The following is a 22,817-nucleotide window of genomic DNA, read 5'->3' as shown; positions in this document are numbered from 1 at the left end:
TAGCCTAAACCAGTAGAATTCATATTCACAAATCAATAATGGATTGTGTTAACCTGATAAGCAACCCTATTCACTCATTTCAACAATAGAAAGACAAAAACAAGGCTAAAAAAGCAACAATAGCCTGAATATCTTTGAGCAAGCAACAAAATTGCTATATTTCAATCAGAAAAATCCAGTGCATCTCTCTGCATCTAAAACAAATTGCTTGAAGTTATATGTAACTATTCTATGTGATATATGAAGGTTGTTTTTCTCTAGTTCACTCCTACCGGAGATCCCATTACAATTAAACAGTAAAATAAGAGTTCATTTGCAATTATCATTTCTGAAATTTTGTTATGTAGTACTCTGACTATAATATTAAATACTGGTGGTTCATCACTTTTTCATTAGCTTGCCATACGCAAAACACAAAGTATTTACACATTCAATTACAAATACTATTCACTGTGGAAAGAGAAAATTAAAATCCTATTTAAGGCAGAAAAACAGAAAATAATGAATATGAATTTGCATTTCAGTAATTAAGGTAACGTAAAGTGAATTCCTTCATATTGCTGACTTAAAAGACACCTATATTTTATGATGCCAGGGCTAATGTTTCCTTAGAGGGCCAGCTTCTTAAGCAATGCAAGTTGGCAAAGCTCCATTAAACTCTAACAATGGAGCTACAATCGATTTATGCCAGGTGAGGATCTGGCCTACAGAATGTTGTAGTGGCTGGCTGTTTTCTCTTGGAGATGTAAATCTGAACTCAGGTCTTGCTCCCACACAAGTCAATGGGAACCTCACCACTGAAATTAATGATAGTCTTGGGTCTTGTACCTCACAAATCACTATTATCTGGGTATAAGAGCAGGATCCTGCCCTTTACATCACTTCTGCATCCTTCTGCTGAAAGAGAGTCACAAGAATTTATTTGTTAAAGGCAGATAACATGGCTTACTACAGTTCACTGCAAGTAAAATGAATGCATAAGTATTTTTTTTATTCTATTTAAATACAACTAAATGTGTTTCGATAGTAGACAAGCACGTAATAATTGGAATCAGACAGATTTCTGGTGTCAATAAATTCTCGGCAGAAATTCTGCATGTAGTCTAAATCCTACCCCCAACCTCTGCAGGTGTGTAACACCCTCCCTGCAGAAAAAATGGCTATATTGGACTGGGAGCACTATTCTGACAGCCTGTGTACAGCATATACACTCTTAGACACACTTTGGAAATAGCTGACCTACTGTTCTGCAAAGCCATCACTTGATTTTATATATATATATATATATATATATATATATATATATATATATATATATATATATATATTTTGAGTCACACGTATCAGTTGAAAGCCATGTGTTTCTTATTCAGAACTTTGACACTGGTCCAGTTTTCAGAGCAGTTTCAAGACAATTATGTGAAACTCACAAGACACAGGTTGGCAGGTTCTGAATGTTTAAAGATTTTTAAATTTTCAAAAGCCATTATCCATGTAAAGCATCAACTGTTTATTACTCTGCTATTTACAAGTATCAAATATTTATGTTCCAGGACACGGCTGTGCTTAACCTTCCCAGGAAAGCAACTCATATTACACTGTTATGTAATAAGTTACTTTGGAGGCAAGATGTCTTATTCTGAACAAAAAAAGCTTATGTACATCTGCAAAATCTCTTCTCCAAAGTCAAACACGGAACTCAAATTTTTCATAAATGCTACTGTAGTCTTTCGTAGACCTATACAACTTTCAACATTTTCTACAAGGCAATTGTGTTTCGGGTCTAGTGGACTGCAGGGTCTCTTTTTCCACCAAGTTTGTAATAAATCTTCTGGTCCACATCAGTGTTGCTTACTTAACTCAGTACTTTAATAGCATCATTACTCTCCCACTTTATAGAGTATATCTCCATTCTCTTTGCAGTCTCTTGTGGAACCATCACCAACAGATGTCACTGACAGTCAGAATCTCGTCATTTCAGCTGCAAAACAACCTTCAGAAAGAAATTGAAAGAAAGAGATTCAGCTACAATCAGGGCCAGAGTCACAGGCTCAAGAAGCCTGGACAATACCTTACAAACAGTCTTTGCAAATATACCTGCAGGTTTCTGCTTCACACGGCAGACATGGGACACCATTCACAGAGTGAGTCCCTCCTCTCAATACATATAATCAAACATGAGAAAACTTTACCTTACTTTCCCCTGCAATAATGAGGAGAGCGCAGAGCAAGCTGGAGTCTGCTGAAGCCTGGGCTAACGGAGCCCTGGCTGGGTAGCCCAGAATCTTGATGAGCAACTGCTCCTTTGGCTTCATTTGCAGGAAATTAAGGGGTACCCAGAGGCCTCAAAGTGTTCCTGTGATCAGCTCTGAGAAGGCCCAAACAGGAACTGTTGCCAACTGCCTAGGAGAACACTCTGCCAAGAAGGAGCAGTTCCTGTAGGTAGCCACAGAGCTACCCCTAAAAGCAAGAGAAGGCTTTTGGCCACGGCAGGGCATATATGGAAATGTCTGCTGCACCTGGGATGAAGATGACCAGCCCAATGAGTAGCTGTCAGGTTGCCTGGTGGCCCAGTCCTGGCCCTACTACACTGATGTGCTCGTACTACTTTGAACTATGTATGACCATTTTTTTAAAAAAAACAGCACTATTACTGTCATACTTCTTCCTCATTTAGCATTTGTTATTAAAAGCACTAAGAATTACAAGCCAGGATTTCCCAGTTGCCAAGCACTCTTGAAGAAGCATTAGAAGTGTTGGCCTGCATATTGCAGCCACGACACTAAGATATTATGGATAGATAACAGCGATTAGTTTGTCAGCTAAGTTTAAAAAAAAAACAAAAAAAAACCTTGACCTAAGAGATAAATAGCCAACTTCTAACTGGACAATTACTTTATTCCATCATTTCTCCACTCATTCTACTGGGAGACAGAAGTTTGTAAACTGTCATTATTCCACTCCCAGGAATTAATTTGCAAACTAGACACTATTAAATTAGGCTTGAATAAAGACTGGCAGTGGATGGGTCATTACACAAAGTAAAACTACTTCCCCATGCTTATTCCTCCCCTCCCCCTCCCACCCCGTTACTCTCACCTTCTTGTCAACTGTTGGAAACGGGCCATCCTGATTATCAATACAAAAGGTTTTTTCTCCTGCTGATAATAGCTCACCTGAATTGATCACGCTCATTATAGTGTGTATGGCAACACCCATTTTTTCATGTTTGGTGTGTGTGCGTGCATACCTCTTCCAACTGTATTTTCCACTGCATGCATCCAATGAAGTGGGTTTTAGCCCACGAAAGCTTATGCACAAATATATTTGTTAGTCTCTAAGGTGCCACAAGTACTCCTCGTTCTTTTTGCTGATACAGACTAACATGGCTACCACTCTGAAACCTGTCATTATCAGTAAATCAACAGATATTTAAAGCACGTATGTCATTCATCAACAGTGCTAACAAACCACTGCACCTTATAAAGTGCCTTGAATAAATGCTGCAATTTGGTTGAGGATGCCTCCAATTCATGTGATTACCATCAACAAATATACAAGTCAGACAATACTGCGTCCTTCCCTATCACCACACCACTCCAAACATGTTTAAATTACTTTCTTCTGCATATTTTCTGCTCTTTCCATTGTCCAATTTGGAACAATTCCAGAGAATTTAGTTTCCATTCAAATAAAATTTTTCAATGTCAGATATACTTGCATTCTCAGTGTACAATTCCCTTTCTATCTGTTCTGTTAGCCCACAGGAAATAAAGGATTGCTTGATCTAGATAAACCCATATAATGTGTCAAAGAGTCCATTTCCAGCCACTGATTCTTTGTGGGGTTCAGGAGGAAATTCTGTCTTCAAATCATTCTGTATGTGGCTCTTAGCTAAAATGCTGTTCTTTTCATATTCTCTTCTGCTCCCTATAACTTTCAAGGCATTTTGACCCTGATCTTAGTTGTCTATTGTGCTTGCTGCATTCCTGCCTCTATAGAAGGAATGGGAACCTTTGAAATGGAACTTGTTCTAGTGTACAGCATCAAGAACATTTTGTTGTTAGGTAGCAATATCCAGAGCTCAGTCTTGCTATACAGAACCAGACAGGCTAACCATGGTAACCAAACACTATGAAACAAAACAATATAAGAGGGGCATGCCAAATTTTGGGCCCAGGACAAAGAACTCCAACCGGGGGTAGAGCAGCAGAGGAAGAAAGTTTGATAAAAATCAACTAGTGTTAATGACAAAATAATATTTTAACTGTTCATTAGAGGAAGAGATATTTTTTATAAAACTGTGGAAGAGATAAACTAAGACTGCTAAAGATAAACATAAACAGACTTAAATACAATAATAAACTCCACAGAAGCATGTTCCACTACCAAGTCACTTCCTATAAGGTGCTATAATAACAACAGGAATACTGGAAAGTAAAAATGATTGTAGTACTTAGGACCTAATTAAGAAAGGATGTAATAAAAAGCCAGTAACAAATACCTTATTAGCTGCTTCCAGAGCATTTATTAGGTTCTGCAGTTCTTCCTTATTCATTTCTACAGAGACTGGCTTAATTTCGCCATTTTCTTTCACATCCAGATCAAGATTGAGAAGTGGCATTTGCAACATGGAGATCTTATCACTGGAGAGAGCAAGCTGTATATGATGAATTAAAAGTCATTTAAAGTAGAGACATTAAATGTTATATGTCCACCATGCCACCACATCTACACTTTATCTTGAAACGTCACTGTCAGGATTAATGTTAAGTATTTTTCTTCTTGTTAATTATACCCATCCTCTTTGAAGCCTGAAACTTTCATTCTGTTTCTTTAGCTACAACTGTTTTCCCCTCCATTGCACAATAGTTTGTTAATGCAAAATTGTTCAAAGATGACAGGATAACGGCATTTTTTGTTATAGGTAGCAGTACTGAATCATGGGTTTTGAAATCATTCCTCAAAACTTGGGTTGCATGAATTTTGCAATCAGATTTTAAAGCAGATTACATTTTGGGCCTGCCGACACTTAAACAGTGACACTGTAAAGCTTCTTGCTTATTTAGTTTTTCATATAATCCAGCATGCAAGTTCTACAATGGAATGGAATTGAAATATGCATCCAACAAGGGCCAGGATTAGATAAAAAGGGCAAATATGCTGAGAGAGCAAGCCATGAAAGGATAAAAAGGTAAAAGAGATGACAGTAGGGCTGACTGAACAGTATTTACAACTTATTCAACAAGTACCAGAGTAATTGGGTAAGTACCAGAGTAAAAGTATCAGAAAAGAATGGGGGATATGATAAAGGTCTATAAAATCATGACTGATGTGGAGAAAGTAAATAAGGAACTGTTATTTACTCCATCTCATGACACAAGAACTCGAAATGAAATTACAGTAAAAACTGTGTTATCCGGCACTTTACCACCCAGAAAGTTCTAGAAACCGGCATTTGTGATATCCATTAAAAGTCCAGTTTGTGCGGGGCTGGCAGGCTCCCTTCCTGGCTCCTCAGAAGAGGTGACATGTCCCTGTTGTTCCTAGGTGGAGGAACAGCCACAGGGGCTCTATGTTATCCGTCTGCTCCGCCCTGAGTGCTGGCTCCGCAGCTCCCATTGGCCGGGAACTGCGGCCAATAGGAGCTGAGGCAGCAGTGCCTGCGTGTGGAGGCAGCGTGTAGCGCCACTGGCCACGCTTCTGCCTAGGAGCAGCAGAGACATGTTGCTGCTTGCGGGGAAATGCCCAAGATAAGCACCGCCTGGATCTGGCACCGTGAAACTTCCCCCGCACCCCAACCCCTGCCCCGAGACCCCTCCCGCACCCAAACTCCCTCCCAGAGCCTGCACCCCAACCCCACCACAACCCCCAGCCCTGAGCCTCCTCCCGCATCCAAACTGCCTCCGTCCATTGGTTAGTATACCTGTTAGTTAAGCAGAATTTTTTTTACTTATGAGCACCCCCCCATTTTCCCAACATGCCATTTTCCCAACATGCCAAATAACAAAGCTTTTACTGTAACAGGCAGCAGGTTTAAAACAAACAAAAGGAAGTATTTCATCACATAACACAGTTAATCTGTGGAACTCTTTGCCAGAGAATATTGTGAAGGCCAGGACTATAACGGTTAAAAAAAGAACTAGATAAGTTCATGGAGGATAAGTCCATCAATGGCTATTAGCCAGGATGGGCAGGGATGCAAAACTATGCTCTGAAGAGTCCCTAGCCTCTGTTTGCCAGAAGCTGGGACTGGACAACAGGGGTTGGATCACTCAACGATTACCTGTTCTGTTCACACCCTCTGAAGCACCTGGCACTGGCCACTGTCAGAAGACAAGATACTGGGCTAGATGGACCTCTGGTCTGACTCAGTATAGCCATTCTTACATTCTTAAGTGGTTTTTTGCACTTTCCAGCCAACTCTGCAGCTGATCAAATACTATTTAACAAATATACAATTTTTCAAATACTGATAAAATTGGTCAAATGGCATGTCAATGTTTTTCTACTATTCAAATCAGCCTCAGTAAAAAGTTATTTTTTTTAAAATGTAATAGAAAGTTTATTGACAATTTTGCAACTAAATACAGTACACAACTCTATTCCTTTAAATTGCAGGGGTGTGAAGCGGTGCAGGTATTCTTCACATTGGCTAGCAAACACTGAATACATTTTTCCAGTCACTTGGCAGTATTATCATATACCAGATACAGAGAGCCTGTGACTTGATTTTGGTCCTGTACAATTATGGGAAGGCAGCTGGTCCTATATAACTATTACAGCAGCATTTCCCCAAAGGAGAGTTTCTGATTTTAATAAATTGCACAGGTGACTAATGGGAATAAAGGATAAAGCGAAATGTGAGCCACAGAGGAAGAAATAGACAGCTGTAAATTAGTTCAGATGTTATATTAATTCAGAATTAATTCTTAGCCAGAAATTTAAAAAAAAAAAAAACCCTCAATAGGAGAAAGTAACAAGAAACTGCAGGCAGCAACTGGATGTTTTTATAGGTCTGGTTTATAATTTTGCCAACAGTACTTAGCAAGCAGCTCATCTGAAGCACAACATGATGTTATGCTATCAGCTCCTGCAAAATCTGGTCCAGTCAGAAACTGACTTGGAGTTCAAAATCATTTTTCAGCAAAAAATATCTACAGTGCTTGTTAGGACAAAAAGCTAGTCTGTTATTTAACAACTAACAAGGACAGATAAACATAAGCAATATTATCAGGATTATTTCTATAATGCACTTCTGGCAGATTAAAATGTTTATGCAAAAGAGCACTTCTACTATAGGCAGATTTTCTTCCAACTTTGGGCAGCACTGTTCTCATTAGTAAAATAAAACTAAATACAACTGATTTCAATCTATCCCTTAAACATACATACATTTAGTTATGATCTAGAGGGTTGTTTTTTTCACATGAGTCAGGGAATTCCATCTAGTATTCATGTAGCTTTACTTTTTTATTTTATTCTAAGTACAGGTTTTCTTCTTCTATTCAGTCAAGTTTCCAAGTCAGGGCTCAAATTGTGATGGAGAGAAGTAAATCAAATGTGTGAGGAGAATCAAAAAATCTCAAAAAAACATCCAAGAGATGGCAATAATGCAGTACAGCAAAGGGGAGCTTATTTTCATGAGCTGTATGCCTTCCCAGCAATTCTTCTGCTCTGGGTTTCTGGTATCCATACAAGTCTAACCTTACCTCTGAATCAGGCAGCCTATCAGAGGCTGTGTCTGTAGCCTTCTAGGCTCTGGACAATAAGAGACACAGATACAGGCTCACCTTTAACTGCCAGTCAAAATCCTGTAGCTGGGCAGAGGAGATTGCACTTATGCTTTCCACCAGTGCATGCCTGATTTCTTCCTTTCTGCCTTTCAAGCATTTTGCAATTGCTTCTTGATGGCTTGAGCTCAATTCATTCAACTGCTGAACAGCCTGAAAACATCAGTAAAAAGAGAGTTTTAATTATGAAGCAGAAAAGGTCAGATTTACAATAGAATATAGCTGTACTGGAAAAGAAGCCAAAACGACAACTGCTACCTGGAGTTATTCAGTTTATGCCCTTGCCTCTCCCAACAGGTCACAATGGCAGACAGTGGACATAAGCAACCACCAAAGCACCCTCAGATATAGTGAATAAAAATTTCACTGTAAACCCTTGTTTATATGCTAGGGAAATTTGTGAAATGTTTGCTCACTGTTGTTAACAACGATCCAGCTGAATACAGTTGAGGCTTGAAAAATTCAAGGAAGCTTCCCTTTCAATGCCCCTTTCCCACTGATTTCCCCGATGTGTGTTTCCTATGGTGCATAAGCAAACATGACTCCATTAAGTTTATCTCCATAACTGTAAATTAAATACAATATCACTCATGTATAAACATTGACTGGAGAACGGTCTCTCAAAGGTATACTGTTAACCTGTTTAGATTCCTTTCTTAAAAGAAAAGTTCCAATTAGAATCCGCTGAGGCGCCCTTTACAAAATAAAATAAAAGGTAACTCTCCCAGAGCTAGTTTGAAAGGACACACTGGTATTGACTGTTTATCTGTCACTCAGCTGCCCACATACACTCTGGAGCTAGCATTCTGGCTGCTTCCTCCCTGCTATCCATAAAATGAAATACATTCCTAACTGTATTTAGGAGCACCTACAAGTTTTCCTTAAAATTAGACACACTGGATCTTCCACAATATCAATACCACATCTCATCTCTGCTCATCCTCCCAATAGAATAACTTGCTGACATCCTGAATGACTTATCTCCCGGATAGAGAATGAGGGAAGAGAGGAAATGGGGACATACATACAGCCCAGGCATGAAGGGAGGGGGGAATGGATCACACAGAAACCCTGGAAGAGGGAGGAAGGAAATTGGGGAAACCTCGTTGGGGGGGAGGGAGCAGACAGAGCCACTAGGATGGTAGAGGAAGGTGGGAATGCAGGGGGAGCAGCCAGAGCCCCTGGCATGGGTGGAAGGGGAGGAGAGTTTGCAGAGTCCCTGCTATGGGAGTCCCTGCTATAGGGGTATGGGGGGGAAGGGGACACAGAATCCCTGGTATGAGGGCACACACAGCCCCTACCATGAGTGGGAAGAATGGGTGGCCCCAGAATGGAAGAAGGGGGGCACACATAGCCCTGGCCAGGGAAAAGGAATATGCAAAGACCCTTGGCGGGGAGAAGAGGACTGTAGACCCTATTGCGGGGGAAGAACACCAAGCTTCTAGCATGTGGGAAGAAGGCAGGAATGGGGAAGCACACATAGCCCATGGCATGGGAGGAGGAGGAATGGACCCCACAGAACCCTGAAAGGCATATTAGAGACCTGAGATTGAGGTCACACACAGAGTCCCTGCCACGTAGAGGGAATAATGGGGGAACTTGGAATGGGGCATACAGAACCACAGACAGGGACAGTGGATGGGTGGGGAAATCTGGCATGGGAGAAGGGATTGTGAAGAAAGTCCCTGCTACGGCGGGGAAGTGAGAATGGGGTGCACATAGAACTGCTGGTATGTGGGGAGAATGGAGGACCCTGGTAGGGTAGGAAGGAAATAGAGGTCACACAGAACCTGGAACAGAGAGAAAATGGGGGGAGCTGCACAGAATCCCTGAAATAAAGGGGGAATCAGAGGGGGCAGACAGGGTGCTGCTTAAGGTGATCAAGATTTGGTCTATTTTATTACTATCCAAGTCCTATATTTAACATATGAACCCCACTTAAAATATATAAATATTTCAGGATAGAATAACAATAGTACTAGGCTTGATGGAAGAAAGTCAAATCTAATTGATGATAGTCTCACCTCTTCATCTGACAGATTTTTGCCAACTGTAGTTTTGAAGTATGTTGTTGTTTCTTCTAATACCGCCATCCATTCTGTCAAATTCCAAACACTCCCATAATCCTGATATCGACAATATGCACGGCCACATATGCCATCAACTACTTGGTGAAGGAACTGGGGGGGGAAAGAAAACCCTAAGGCTTTATAGTGGCTCCATTATTACCCTACACAAGAAGCAAAGTTCAGCAGACAATTCAGGTGTCACTTTTGCCTCAGAGGCTGGATGCTGAAGGAATGCCACCCTGGTATTGTGTAAAGGGATAATGTGCAGCTAGAGGTAGCATATTCTGGAAGAGCTGTTAAAAAAATTAAAAATAAAGAAATCCTGACTACATCACACAACACTTTTCACTAGAGGAGATATGTTTAATTCCTTTGCTTTGACCAGGTTCCACACAGGGTAACTACATCATGCCTCTTCATTGGGATAGTTTCCCCCCCCCCCCCCCGTCTTCTGTTATGCAGTATTGGTATGTGCTATTAAACTATAACTGAGTGTCACGTGAGTGAGGTACAATGATCTTTCTGAAGAACTTTGGAATCTTCAAAATTAAATGTGCAACACAAATACCAGATGTTAATAAGTGAGTATCCACTGCTACTCTAATTCCCCATTCCCCAAATCACCAGCTGCTTGCATCCAGAAATGCTCCCCTAGTTTCTCTGTCCTCAAGGCCCAGTGCAGCAACTACTTTCTTTGTGGCTGGAAAGGACTGACTAGTACTTCATTTACAAAAAAAAAAAAAAAATCAACCATCCTCAGAGCTGTTGTGACAGCAGCAGAGGATTCTGGGTTATTGTCAGCGAGGAAAGTCATAGCCCAAAACAAATTAAACACTGACAGTTGTGAGGATGACTAAAGAATATCTCAAATGTTTTTATTTGTACTGGTAGAAAACTATTAGATACATGATAAGTAGGGCTGTCAATTAATCGCAGTTAACTCTCACGATTAACTCAAAAATATTAATTGCAGTTTTAATCGCACTGTTAAACAAAAGAATATCAATTGAAATGTAGTAAATATTTTGGATGTTTTTCTACATTTTCAAATATATTGATTTCAATTACAACACAGAATACAAAGTGTACAGTGCTCACTTTATATTATTTTTATCACAAATATTTGCATTGTAAAAATGATAAAAGAAATATTATTTTTCAATTCACCTCTAACAAGTACCGTAGTGCAATCTCTTTATCGTAAAAGCACAACTTACAAATGTCAATTTTTTTCTTACAGAACTGCACTCAAAAACCAAACAATGTAAAACTTTAGAGCCTACAAGTCCACTCAGTCCTGCTTCTTATTCAGCCAGTCGCTAAGACAAACAAGTTTGTTTACATTTACAGGAGATAATGTTGCCCTCTTCTTATTTACAATGTCACATGAAAATGAGAACAGGCGTTTGCATGGCACTTTTGTAGCCAGCACTGCAAGGCATTTACATGCTAGATATGCTAAACATTCATATGTCCCTTCATGCTTTAACCACCATTCCAAAGGACATGCTTCCATGCTGATGACGCTCGTTAAAAAAATCATGCATTAATTAAATTTGTGACTGAACTCCTTGGGGAAGAATTTTATGTCTCTTTCTCTGTGTTTTACCTGCATTCTGCCATATATTTCATATTACAGTAGTCTCGGATGATGACCCAGCACATGTTGTTCGTTTTAAGAAAACTTTCACTGCAGATTTCACAAAACACAAAGAAGGTACCAATGTGAGATTTCTAAAAATAGCTACAGCACTCAACCCAAGGTTTAAGAATCAGAAATGACTTCCAAAATCTGAGAGGGAGGAGGTGTGGAGCATGCTTTCAGAAGTCTTGAAAGAACAACACTCCGATGCAGAAACTACAGAACCCGAACCACCAAAAAATAAAATCAACCTTCCACTGGTGACATCTGACTCAGATGATAAAAATGAACATGCATTGGTCTGCACTGATTTAGATCGTTATCGAGCAGAATCCATCATCAGCATGGACACATGTCCCATGGAATGGTGGTTGAAGTATGAAGGGACATATAAATCTTTAGCCCATCTGGCATGTAAATACCTTAAAACACGGCTACAACAGTGCCATGCAAACACCTTTTCTCACTTTCAGGTGACATTGTAAACAAGAAGCAGGCAGCATTATCTCCTGCTAATGTAAACAAACTTGTTTGTCTGAACAATTGGCTGAACAAGAAGTGGGCTTGTAGGCTCACTTTACATAGTTTTATTTTTGAATGAAATTTTTTTTACATAATTCTACATTTGTAAGTTGAATTTGCCTGATAAAGAGATTGCACTACAGTACTTGTATTAAGTGAATTGAAAAATACTATTTTATTTTTACAATGCAAATATTTATAATAAAAAATAAATATAAAGTGAGCACAGTACACTTTATATTCTGCGTTGTAACTGAAACCAATATATTTGAAAATGTGGAAAATATCCAAAAATATTCATATAATCACAATTATTTTTTTTAATCGCACAATTAATTGCGATTCATTTTTTTAATTGCTTGACAGCCCTAATGATAAGCTAATAGGAGCTGACTGGAGAGAAGGGAACAACAGGAGAAAGATTTCCCCGGCTCATTTTATTAGGATTTGATGGATTAATGCAGCCTTTAAAATTACATTTAAAGACAAATGTAACCGATACCCTTCTCCTGACACTTAAAAGTATTTATCTCATTACTTCCAAGAAGTTAAGACCCAATCATCCCTTCAAGTTTAGTGAGCAGAGGGAATCCTGATCCATACAGAAACATGTCCACTAAAACTCCACAGGATGGTTGTCATTGATGGTTTATTCTATTTTTGGGAGGAAAGCAGATGGGGGGCGGGGAGGAAGGAAGCCTCCCAGCAAGGATGGGAAGGAGTCCTTGTCCTGAACATTCCTCCCTTCATAGACAGCAAGTATCGATGCCTAAGTTACTTAAAATATTGACCACAGAAGTTTAGTCAATAAATCCCAGAACCACCAGGTGTGCTGGGATGGCTTCCCCATGCGTACGGTGTGAATGCTGAGGGCGGGGGAGCGGGGACCCCAAGCCGCACGTGCACAGCTGTCGTGGCCCAGGGGTCACACGCAGGAGCGCGCACCCTAGATGTTACTGACAAGCACCCGCCACACACCAGGGGGAGCTGGTCTGTGTGTCCCCGAGGAGGGCAGGGCGGCTCCGGTCACCCACACACGGTGAGGAATTCCGGGCGCTTGCTCTGTGCTTACGTACAGCAAAGCTCGGGGGGGGGGGTGTCCCGTTATTGGCAAGGACGAGACACCCCGTGACCTGGGACTAGCCGGGAGAAGACGGGCCCGGGCCCCGGGCGGGCTGCGGCGCCGACAGCTCACGTGCAGCATGGGGCAGTGACGCGCTCCAGGGCGCCTGGCCCCGAGCCGCAGCCGGGGTAGCCAGGCGGGCGCCCGGTCACGGCCGGGGCCGCTCGCTGCCCACGGGCAGCCCGCCCGGCGGGGCGCGGTACTGCGCCGGCCCGCACCGGGCGCCGCCTGGGAGCCCCTGCGGGGAGGGGCTGCGGGCGGCCAGGGCCACAGAGCCCAGCCCAGCCCGCTCCGCCGGGGGTGGGGGCGGGGGCGGCGCACCGGCTGCGGGGGCGGGTCTCACCTTCAGGACCTGGTCAGCCGGGAGCTTCTCCAGCTGCAGCAACATCGTCCCGTCCAGTCTCCACCTCGGGGGCGGGGCGAGCGACAACACGTGACCCTCGCCGCTCCCGCTCGGCCCTCCTCCGGAAGTGCCGTGAGAGACCCTCGGCGGGATGGGAGAGCTACAGAGCGCATGCGCAGGGACAGGGGCCTCGCGGGGCGGGGCGGAGGCTGGCTGGGAGCGCGCATGAGCAGGGAAGGGGGTGGGGCTTGTCCGGCTGCAGCCGCGGCAGGGGCTCCTGGCTGTTGGGGGGGTCTCATGGGGTGGGCGGTGCCCCAGAGGAGTCGCTGCCTTTGCTAGCCCGGGGGAGCGGCGGGGCCCCGCGGGCGGGAGAGGGCTGAGGCGCAGCCTGGCCCGCTGGAGGGGCGCGAAGCCGTGAGCCTGCGCCGCCAGCCGCTCGCTCGCCCCGAGCTCTCCCGGGGGGCGGTGACACTTCCCAGCGGGGGTCCCGTAATGTTCGGGCTCGTTCTGCGGCGCAGGGGCCCACAGCGCAGGGAGGTGGCCGGGATCCACTGCGGGGGACTCCTGGGAGCGGGAGCTGCCGCGGCGCTGGCGAGAAGCCCCATGTGGAAGCGGCTGAGACTGTCAGACGTCGCGGCCGGCTGCAGGTCTGCGTGGGACTTCTTCGGCGGCAGCAGCAGCTGGGCGGGGAGCCAGCGCAGGGGGGCCCGAATGCGAGAGACGAAGGCCTTGTCTACACTGCCACTTGACAGCGCTGCAGCTTTCTCACTCGGGTGTGAAAAAGCACCCCCCTGAGCGCTGCAAGTTTCAGCGCTGTAAAGTGGCAGAGTAGATAGTGCACCAGTGCTGGGAGTTGCTCCTCTCATGGGGGTAGTTCTTTTGCGGGGAGATGGTGCCGCAACTACACAGCCACCTTAAAAGTGCTGCCCTAACATCGGCTGTGTAGACATGCCCTTGCTCCGGCCTGGAGCCCTGCAGGCTCCCATTTGCTTGAATAGAAACTGGAGTGTAGAGGGCACCCTGGGGTCTGAAGAGCCCTGATCCTGGATTGGACTGGTGCTCTGGGCCTCAGACAGGAATTGCTGTTACTCCTTTTGAAGTCTTAACTGTTTAAACTGCTAAATGCCCAGGATATTTGCAGACTTTCCTTTTCCTGCCAGCCCTAGTAAAATACCCTTTGCTCACTCATGTGTGAGTGGTCAGTGAGACACACGGGATAATGCCTATAAGGCCTAGCTGCTGAAGGACCTACAGTAGTTGCCTCTGAGTACTCATGGGGGAATTGTGTGCCATTGCTTGTGCACACAATTCATGTCTCATGCAGATTTTTTTGCTTCCGTGCAGAAAAATGACTTTCTGACAGGGAAACAGAGGGAAGCTGCAAGCGTAGTCACTCACCACTCCCTAGCTGCGCAGGTACATTGTTTCAGGCACCCGGAGCAGCCGTCAGAGAGGTAAATCATCACAGGGTTGGAGACACTCTAGCCAGTGGCTCCTACCCTGAGCTGGGATCAGCTGCTAGTCCTCGCTGGGCTGGAGGCAGGAGAGGATGGGACTTCCTGTTCCCCTGCAACAAGTGGCTGGGGCTGTGTCAGACCCACCCCCAGAAACCTCCCCAAGCTGCAGGAAACTGGGGATCCTCCCCTCCTTCCTGCCCCCATTGCTCCTCAGCTGTGGGGGAGGGGTTACTGTATGGAGAGCTGCTCCCCCATCTGCCCAACTCCCATGCAGCCCAACCTCCCATACCCAGACACCCCCTGCCAAGCCATACCCAGTACCCACCTAGTCCTCCATACCCAAACCCCACCCCATTGAACCTCAACCTCTGCATTGGGAGCCCCCTGCACCCAGACCCTCACCCCTGTACCCAGACCATCCCCCATTGAGCTCCCTGCATTCAAACCTGCACCCTGATGAGTTCCACCACCCTGAGCCCCTACATACAGACCCCGATGCCACTGACCACCAACTAGCTACGCCCAGACCCCCTGCTGAGACACTCACACCCAGACCCTTCCACTGAACCCCAACCACTTTCACCTGGAAGCCCCTGCAGCATCCCATTGCCCCTGCACCCGGAACCCCACCCCCAATGAGCCTCTGGGCATCCAGATCCCCCCACACCTAGACCCCCCCACTGAGTTGCCTGCACCCAGATTGTTGCACACAGAATCCTCTCCCCCCACACTTGGATCTGTCTGGTTGATCTTGACTGCCCCACACCTGGTGCAGAGGGGCAGGGCCCCAGGGTGTTTCTGGGGAAGGCCCAGGCCTTGTGCGGTGTCAGGGTTAGGTGCAGCCTCACCTGAGTCTGTGTCCTAAGGGTGGAGAGGCTGCAGGGTGATCTCTCATCTTTGTGCTGCCAGTGCCCTGTGCTTCCCACTGGCATGCTGGAGCATCTGCATTTATTTATTGACAAAACTCTTAAAATATTGCAGAATTTTTAAATTTTTTGATGCAACATTTTTAATTTTTGGCACAGAATGCCCTCAGGAGTACTCTGAGATGTGGTACACTTGGTATGCTAATGGCACCCTTGGGTTTGGTGTACTGAACAGCCACAATAATTACAATTAGTAAAACCTTTTCAAGTCCTTGAGTAAAAGGTGCTGTGGAAGTGCAAAGTATTTATTTAAACGAATTAACAAACTTCCTCAGCATGTATAATATAAATGTATGAATTAAAGCCCCATTACAACAAAGTACTGAAAGCCTCTGCTTAACTTTCTGCCTGTGAATAGTCCCATTAGACTTTAATTCATTGAAATCAGTGGGACAACTCTTGCTTAAAATTAAGCTCCCATGAGAGAGTTTATGAGAGTGGGTGCTAAAATGACAGACCCATGAACGAGTTGGAGAAACTGTTACAATACTCCATTGGTGGAGAGTGGCACAATGGAAGGCCACATGATGGTTAGCTCTGCTTGAAGCACATCTACTCCAAACGGTGGCATAGGCAGCGTTACGCTTTTAGAACCATTTTGTGTGGATGTTTCATGTATTAAAGTAATGTCAGGGGAACAAATGGGTAGGATGCCATATTTCACTTGTGTAGATAATTGCAGTAAACTCCCGGACAGGCAAAATTACTGCTATTGAGGAGGGTGGCCTACAGTGGAGTTTGCTCTTTCCAAGGGAAAGTTTTTGTCCGTTTCAGATATCTTATAGTAATAAATCTGTGTTTTTTCATAATATACATTTGCCATTCTTGCTACATTACAATTTCCAAAACAATATAATGGCTTCTGAAAAAAATAAACATTTAATTTTAAAATTTAAATCTAAATAGTATTTGATGCTATAATTGAATGTACAAAACAGCAAATGTATAGATGAATAAATTAAATTTTAAAATCATTTTCAGTAGTAATCCCATTCTCCTCCCCCTCCAGGCATTTTCACTTGTAACCTTGTCTCAAAAATGCATGATAGATAACTGGAAATGAGGCCAATTTCATCTGTTTGTAGTACAGTCTCAGATGCAATAAAACAGAACAGCAGGGGGAGTGTTACACAAAACAAAGCTTCAGGTGATCAAAGGTAACATGAAATTAAGGGACCGGATGAAGAAAAGACAATTTGGGGAAAGAAAGAAAACCTGGGTGAATAGAGACAACATATGCACATAGAGGGTATGTCTACACTTCAGACTTAAGTCAGTAGTTCAACGTACGATCACCTCAGTAATTACTGCACTCTGTGTCTACACTACTCTCCTCTTGGTGGTGCACTTCCTCACCAGGAGTGCTTACACTGACTTAAGAGGAGCAGTGTGGAGAGAGTAAGAGCCTGGGCTCTCAGCTCCACATGCAGCTCCCTGCTGGAAGCCCAGCTTGCCCCTTGAGCTCTGGGTGGGGAGCTTCATGCCCAGAGCCTGGGCAACTGCAGGGCTCCCAGTGTGGAGCCAGGAACCTGGATACAGCTGGGAACCTGGGTGACAGCCTGGCTCGGAGCAGGGAGCATGGACCTTGAGGGGCAGCAGGGAGTCCGAGCCTGAGCCTGGCGGAGAGCCAGAAGTCCAAGGGGCCGCCTTGCTAGAGCTGGAGTCCCCCACCTGCCCTGTAGTGATAGCTCAAGGACAAAAATGACAGCCAACAGCTGATGTAAGTAAGATAGTGTCTACATGGACACAGTGTCGCCCTCACTACACCAACATAGCCCCCCTACACTTCTTGTGGAGGTAGAGTTATTGTGTCAGTATAGTCGGGCACTTGCATGAGTGGGAGCATGGCTGGAGCGTGGGCACTGACATAATTGGGTTGACATAAGCTGCCTTATGTTGACCTAGCTCTGTAGTACAGACCAGGCCAGAGATTGTTGATCTCCTTCAGCTGAGAGCTTCTCATAGAACACAATGTGACAGGGCAGCAGACTTGGTACACTGATAGAAAATGTATTTGATTTGGTGAAGCCTCAGTGAAGAGACTTTCTAATTTCATACACATTTTTCAATTTTGAATAGTAAAAAATGTCACTTAGGATAACCGTGGCATAATGGCAAAACCCTACATTTACTTTACTGAGGGGTGAGGAGGATGGTGGGATTGGGGCAGGAGATCAGAACTGGGAAATGTTCCTGAGCCATCCTGCAATGGCAGAGCAGTTTGGCTCAGAAGCCTGACCAATGCGCTTCATAGCAGTTCTAATTGTTCTTTTAAAAAGGACAGTCTCCTCTGCATTGCTCTCAATGGCAACATATAGACAAGGCCCTAGGAGCTTAAAGACTTTCAAAGTGGTAGACTACTCCTTCATGACAGGTTTCAGAGTAACAGCCGTGTTAGTCTGTATTCGCAAAAAGAAAAGGAGTACTTGTGGCACCTTAGAGACTAACCAATTTATTTGAGCATAAGCTTACTTCATCGGATGTAGCTCACGAAAGCTTATGCTCAAATAAATTGGTTAGTCTCTAAGGTGCCACAAGTACTCCTTTTCTTTTTACTCCTTCATGATGCTCCTTCAATCTCCTTCAGCTTGCTAGTCAAAAGAATGCTCTACTGGAGTCATTTCCAGCTGCTGTGTCAGTGTGCCAGTGGGGAAGAAGCTTCCTGCACACTTTTAACAACCCTCCCCCATTTGTGCAATAAAAGGTAGAATTTTGCTCTTAATTTTAATATACATTTTTAGGAAACCAGCTTTGCTAGCCATTCTCCCCTTTGGGACCTATAGTTCTAGACTCTAGAGGAGGGGTACTGTATTGTGCTTTACTTGCAAGTGTCTGTTCAGAAAGTGAGACCCAATCTATCAGACCTAGTCTTTAAAAGTAATTTTTTATATTTATTTAAATCAGCCACTTTCTCTGCTTTTTTTGTGGGATGATGATAATAAATGAATTGGGAAATATTTAAATTGATTATTTTTCAAGTTTATCCACCAGAACAATTACACCAGACACTGTTTGCATGTATATTTCATCAGTCTCATGTTTTCACACTGCAACAGTTGCAAAGTAGAAGGTATGTCTTCACTAGAAATGCTACAGCAGCACAGCTGTAGCTATTCTGTCACTTCTTCTGTCACTATAATAAATCCACCTCTTCAAGAGGCAGTAGCTAGGTCAATGGAGGAAGTGTCTACACCAGGGCTTACATCAGCTTTTTGCTTTGCACAGGGTATGACATTTTTTGTAGCCCTGAGTGATGTAGCTAAGTTGACCTAACTTGGTAGTATACACCAGCCCAAAGTCTAAGACCTTGTCTACGCTTAAACGTTTTGCCACTTTAACCATGCCAGCATAGTTAAAATGGCAAGTCCAGCCCCATACAGTAGATGTAATTATGCCTTATAAAAGTGTTTATGCCAGAATAGTTTATTCTGATTTGGTGAAGCAAAGAAGCTATACTGGTATACAGTACCTTATACCAATATGATTGCATCTTTATAAAACTTTTTAAGTGTAGACCAAACCTGAGGCATTAATGGCAATCAATGAACCAATCTGATTTAGACCAGGAATCCAGCAAAGCTTAAATATAAACTTGTTCTTTTGTACTAATGAAATGACAACAAGAAATTACATGTACTGTACCTTTATTTAGTTCTTACACTCAGACCTACCATTCAAGTTTATAATAAGAAAAGCTGACTAGACAACACTGGATTGATGCTCTGAGCATTTTTATTAGCTATTTACTCTGTACAGTATATATTCTGTAACATAATCCTCACTCTTAAATTGTTGCAATGGTTGGAGACTCCTTGTATTAATATTACAGTTGTAAGTTAAGTATACTCTTGAGAACATTTATGCTCTTGAGATCAAAGCTAAAAACCCTGTTTCCTAATGTGGTTCTGGAACCATGTTTTTTCATCCACACTGGCAATAAAATTATGTTATGACATGCTGGCACCTATCCATGCTAGAGAATCATGCACTATGGATAAAAGCACTACATGAGTACTAAATGTGTGTAATTAATTGTTATAACTATTTGCTCATGCTTTTCTTGTAGTGTAGACAGACACTATCAAAAACATCCTGCAGCAGTGTGTATCAATTTAAGTGCATAATTCAAAGCTTACAGAAACCTTCTGAGTACCCTCAATACATACCAGCCTCATCTCCTCTGCTATTAAGTTTTTTTTCTTTGATGGGGAAAAGATCTGTCAGCTTGAAATATCTTCTGGTGGTTCTTAATCTTCAGGGGAGGCCCACAGCCCTTTACCCTTCTGGCCCATTAGGGGTAGACCCAAGGCATTTATTCCTTCTTCTGAACTCGGCTGACTTTAAAGGTATCTTTTGACTCCTTTTCTAGATAGCTTTTGAGTAGGAAATTTCTTACCTCTGTGAGGTCTTTAGCCTGGTATCCTAAGGGCAGAGAACCATGGACATTTCACTTCCTATCTTCCTGTTCTCTTCTAATACACTTGAGGACATAAGCCATCAAGGAATGACAAGCCAAGACAAGAGGATGATTCAAATGATGTTATAAGATGCCTTATAGGCAGGAGCAAGGCTCCATATGTACTAAATGACCACCACAATGATGAATAATATTAAAAATACATACAGTACATGAAACAACTGGTGTTATGGTGGTGACAGAGGGGGATGCATGAAAATACTATAATGCTAAAGAGGAAAGAATAATCTAATTCCTGAAGTCCCATGTTGTTCACATATGACCTCATCTCCTTACTGTTTTGATGTTTCCATTTCTTTGGCCAGGAGTGCGTTCCTTGACCCCCAAGCATATACTTATGTCCAGGAGGGGGGAAAAAAAGTGCTCTCAGGTTATAAGAAAAAAGGCAATGATAATGAATGGGGATATCCCCGTTCAGCGTCAACCCATTTGATCCCTTACTCATAGAGGAATCAGAGTAACAGCCGTGTTAGTCTGTATTCGCAAAAAGAAAAGGAGTACTTGTGGCACCTTAGAGACTAACCAATTTATTAGAGCATAAGCTTTTGTGAGCTACAGCTCACTTCCTCAGATGCATATCGTGGAAACTGCAGCAGGCTTTATATATACACAGAGAATATGAAACAATACCTACTCCCACCCCACTGTCCTGCTGGTAATAGCTTATCTAAAGTGATCATCAGGTGGGCCATTTCCAGCACAAATCCAGGTTTTCTCACCCTCCACCCCCCCCCACAAATTCACTCTCCTGCTGGTGATAGCCCATCCAAAGTGACAACTCTTTACACAATGTGCATGACAATCAAGTTGGGCTATTTCCTGGGGATGTGAGAAAACCTGGATTTGTGCAGGAAATAGCCCAACTTGATTGTCATGCACATTGTGTAAAGAGTTGTCACTTTGGATGGGCTATCACCAGCAGGAGAGTGAATTTGTGTGGGGGGGTGGAGGGTGAGAAAACCTGGATTTGTGCTGGAAATGGCCCACCTGATGATCACTTTAGATAAGCTATTACCAGCAGGACAGTGGGGTGGGAGTAGGTATTGTTTCATATTCTCTGTGTATATATAAAGCCTGCTGCAGTTTCCACGATATGCATCTGAGGAAGTGAGCTGTAGCTCACAAAAGCTTATGCTCTAATAAATTGGTTAGTCTCTAAGGTGCCACAAGTACTCCTTTTCTTCATAGAGGAATGACAGCCAAGGAATGCAGTAGGAGTCTCCAAGGACAGGGGTGAACTGATGGATCCTCTTCCTGCAGTCACTTAATTTTGAGTAGAGCCTCCTGCACTAACGTGGTCATTTCCAAGACCCCGAGACCTGATGCCGTCCCAATTTATTTTCTCCATTAAAATTAACAAGCACAGGTATATTCCTGAGAATCTTGGATCTTGAGATTTCATTGAGATCACATATCTCCCCATAACCATAGTCCATCAAGGGGACAAGTTTTATATATATATGCACATCTTTTTTATGGCTATCAGCTCTCTGGATAGATAAAGCATTCAGAATAGTTTTGCTGCATTGTGACGTTTTCATCAAATGCACAGACACTACAATTTCAGAGCCATTTCCGGGCATGTTCCAAAAATGGCAGATGGCCAAAGATAGCATGCACATGGTGCTTGGAATCAACAAAGTTAACATAATAAAAGCATTTAATAACTATAATGTGTACAGCTTGAGATTCTTTCCACACAGACTGCAACTCTGTATCAGTATCCATTGTTAGGACAACCCTCTGCAGGAACCCCGATTGCAGTCATTCTGGAAGTTGGAGAAACATTTCAAATATTATTTTTCTTCCATCTCTAAGCTGCACAGAATGCAGGTGATTATGATTGGCTTCTTTGAGATGTCATGAGTAGGGCTGTGTAAATAACCAAGTTTTTGATAAGGTGGCCAAACTGAAAAATGATAAAAAATAATTTTGGATCAACCCCAAATTAATTTTGTTAATGTTTAGGCAAAACAGAAAAGTAAAAAAAAAAATCATTTTGGGTCAAATGAATCATTTTGTTTGATCCAATCAATAAATATGGAAGTAAAATTCTAAACAAAAAATTGATTCAAATCAAAAGAAAACATTTAATTTAGAAAATGTCAAACCAAAAAGTTTTAACTTCCTTGGAATTTTCTTTCTTTTCTTTTTGGCTGAAAAAAATTGTTTCATTTTACATGAAATGTTGTGGTTGAGTCAAATATTCCTTTTTCTCCCCAAAAGAGTTTCATTCAAAAAATTTTGCCCAGCTCTAGTCAAGAGCAATTACGACATGTTTAGATACCAATGGGAAAATAAATGGTTTATCATGGTCATTGTTGCGAAGACCTCAGTGTCAGTCCATTGACTCTGTCCTAGTGGAATTTTGCAGAGACTTAGGGTTATCAGACATCCAGTTTTTAAAGGGACAGTCCAATATTTAAGCCCTCCTGCACGTGTCCTGACTTTTTCTTAAAAACGGG

General features: G+C 43.0%; 2 protein-coding genes across 4 annotated transcripts in view; one reads left to right on the top strand and one right to left on the bottom strand.

Moving 5' to 3' along the window:
• Positions 1–970: 970 nt before the first annotated feature.
• On the bottom strand, positions 971–13,806 carry COMMD8 (COMM domain containing 8). The gene is given in 6 exon segments (XM_073342124.1): positions 971–1,993; positions 4,505–4,660; positions 7,794–7,946; positions 9,818–9,973; positions 13,493–13,677; positions 13,680–13,806. Coding segments are annotated over 6 exon segments (783 nt in total). The 5' UTR covers positions 13,792–13,806; the 3' UTR covers positions 971–1,972.
• ATP10D (ATPase phospholipid transporting 10D (putative)) overlaps positions 13,738–22,817 on the top strand; it is a 108,103-nt gene continuing 99,023 nt past the window's right edge. For 2 of the 3 annotated variants that reach the window (XM_073342120.1, XM_073342118.1), the window contains exons 1-2: positions 13,738–14,139; positions 14,837–14,946. The gene's annotated coding sequence lies outside the window, so the exon portion shown is untranslated. The remainder of the gene's footprint in view (positions 14,140–14,836; positions 14,947–22,817) is intronic. The other variant, XM_073342121.1, reaches the window with a different exon arrangement.

This window comes from Lepidochelys kempii, chromosome 4 (assembly GCF_965140265.1).
Source record: "Lepidochelys kempii isolate rLepKem1 chromosome 4, rLepKem1.hap2, whole genome shotgun sequence".
Classification (NCBI taxonomy): Eukaryota; Metazoa; Chordata; order Testudines; family Cheloniidae; genus Lepidochelys; species Lepidochelys kempii.
The sequence above is the reverse complement of the archived record's forward strand: the minus strand, read 5'-3'. Positions and strand labels throughout refer to the sequence as shown.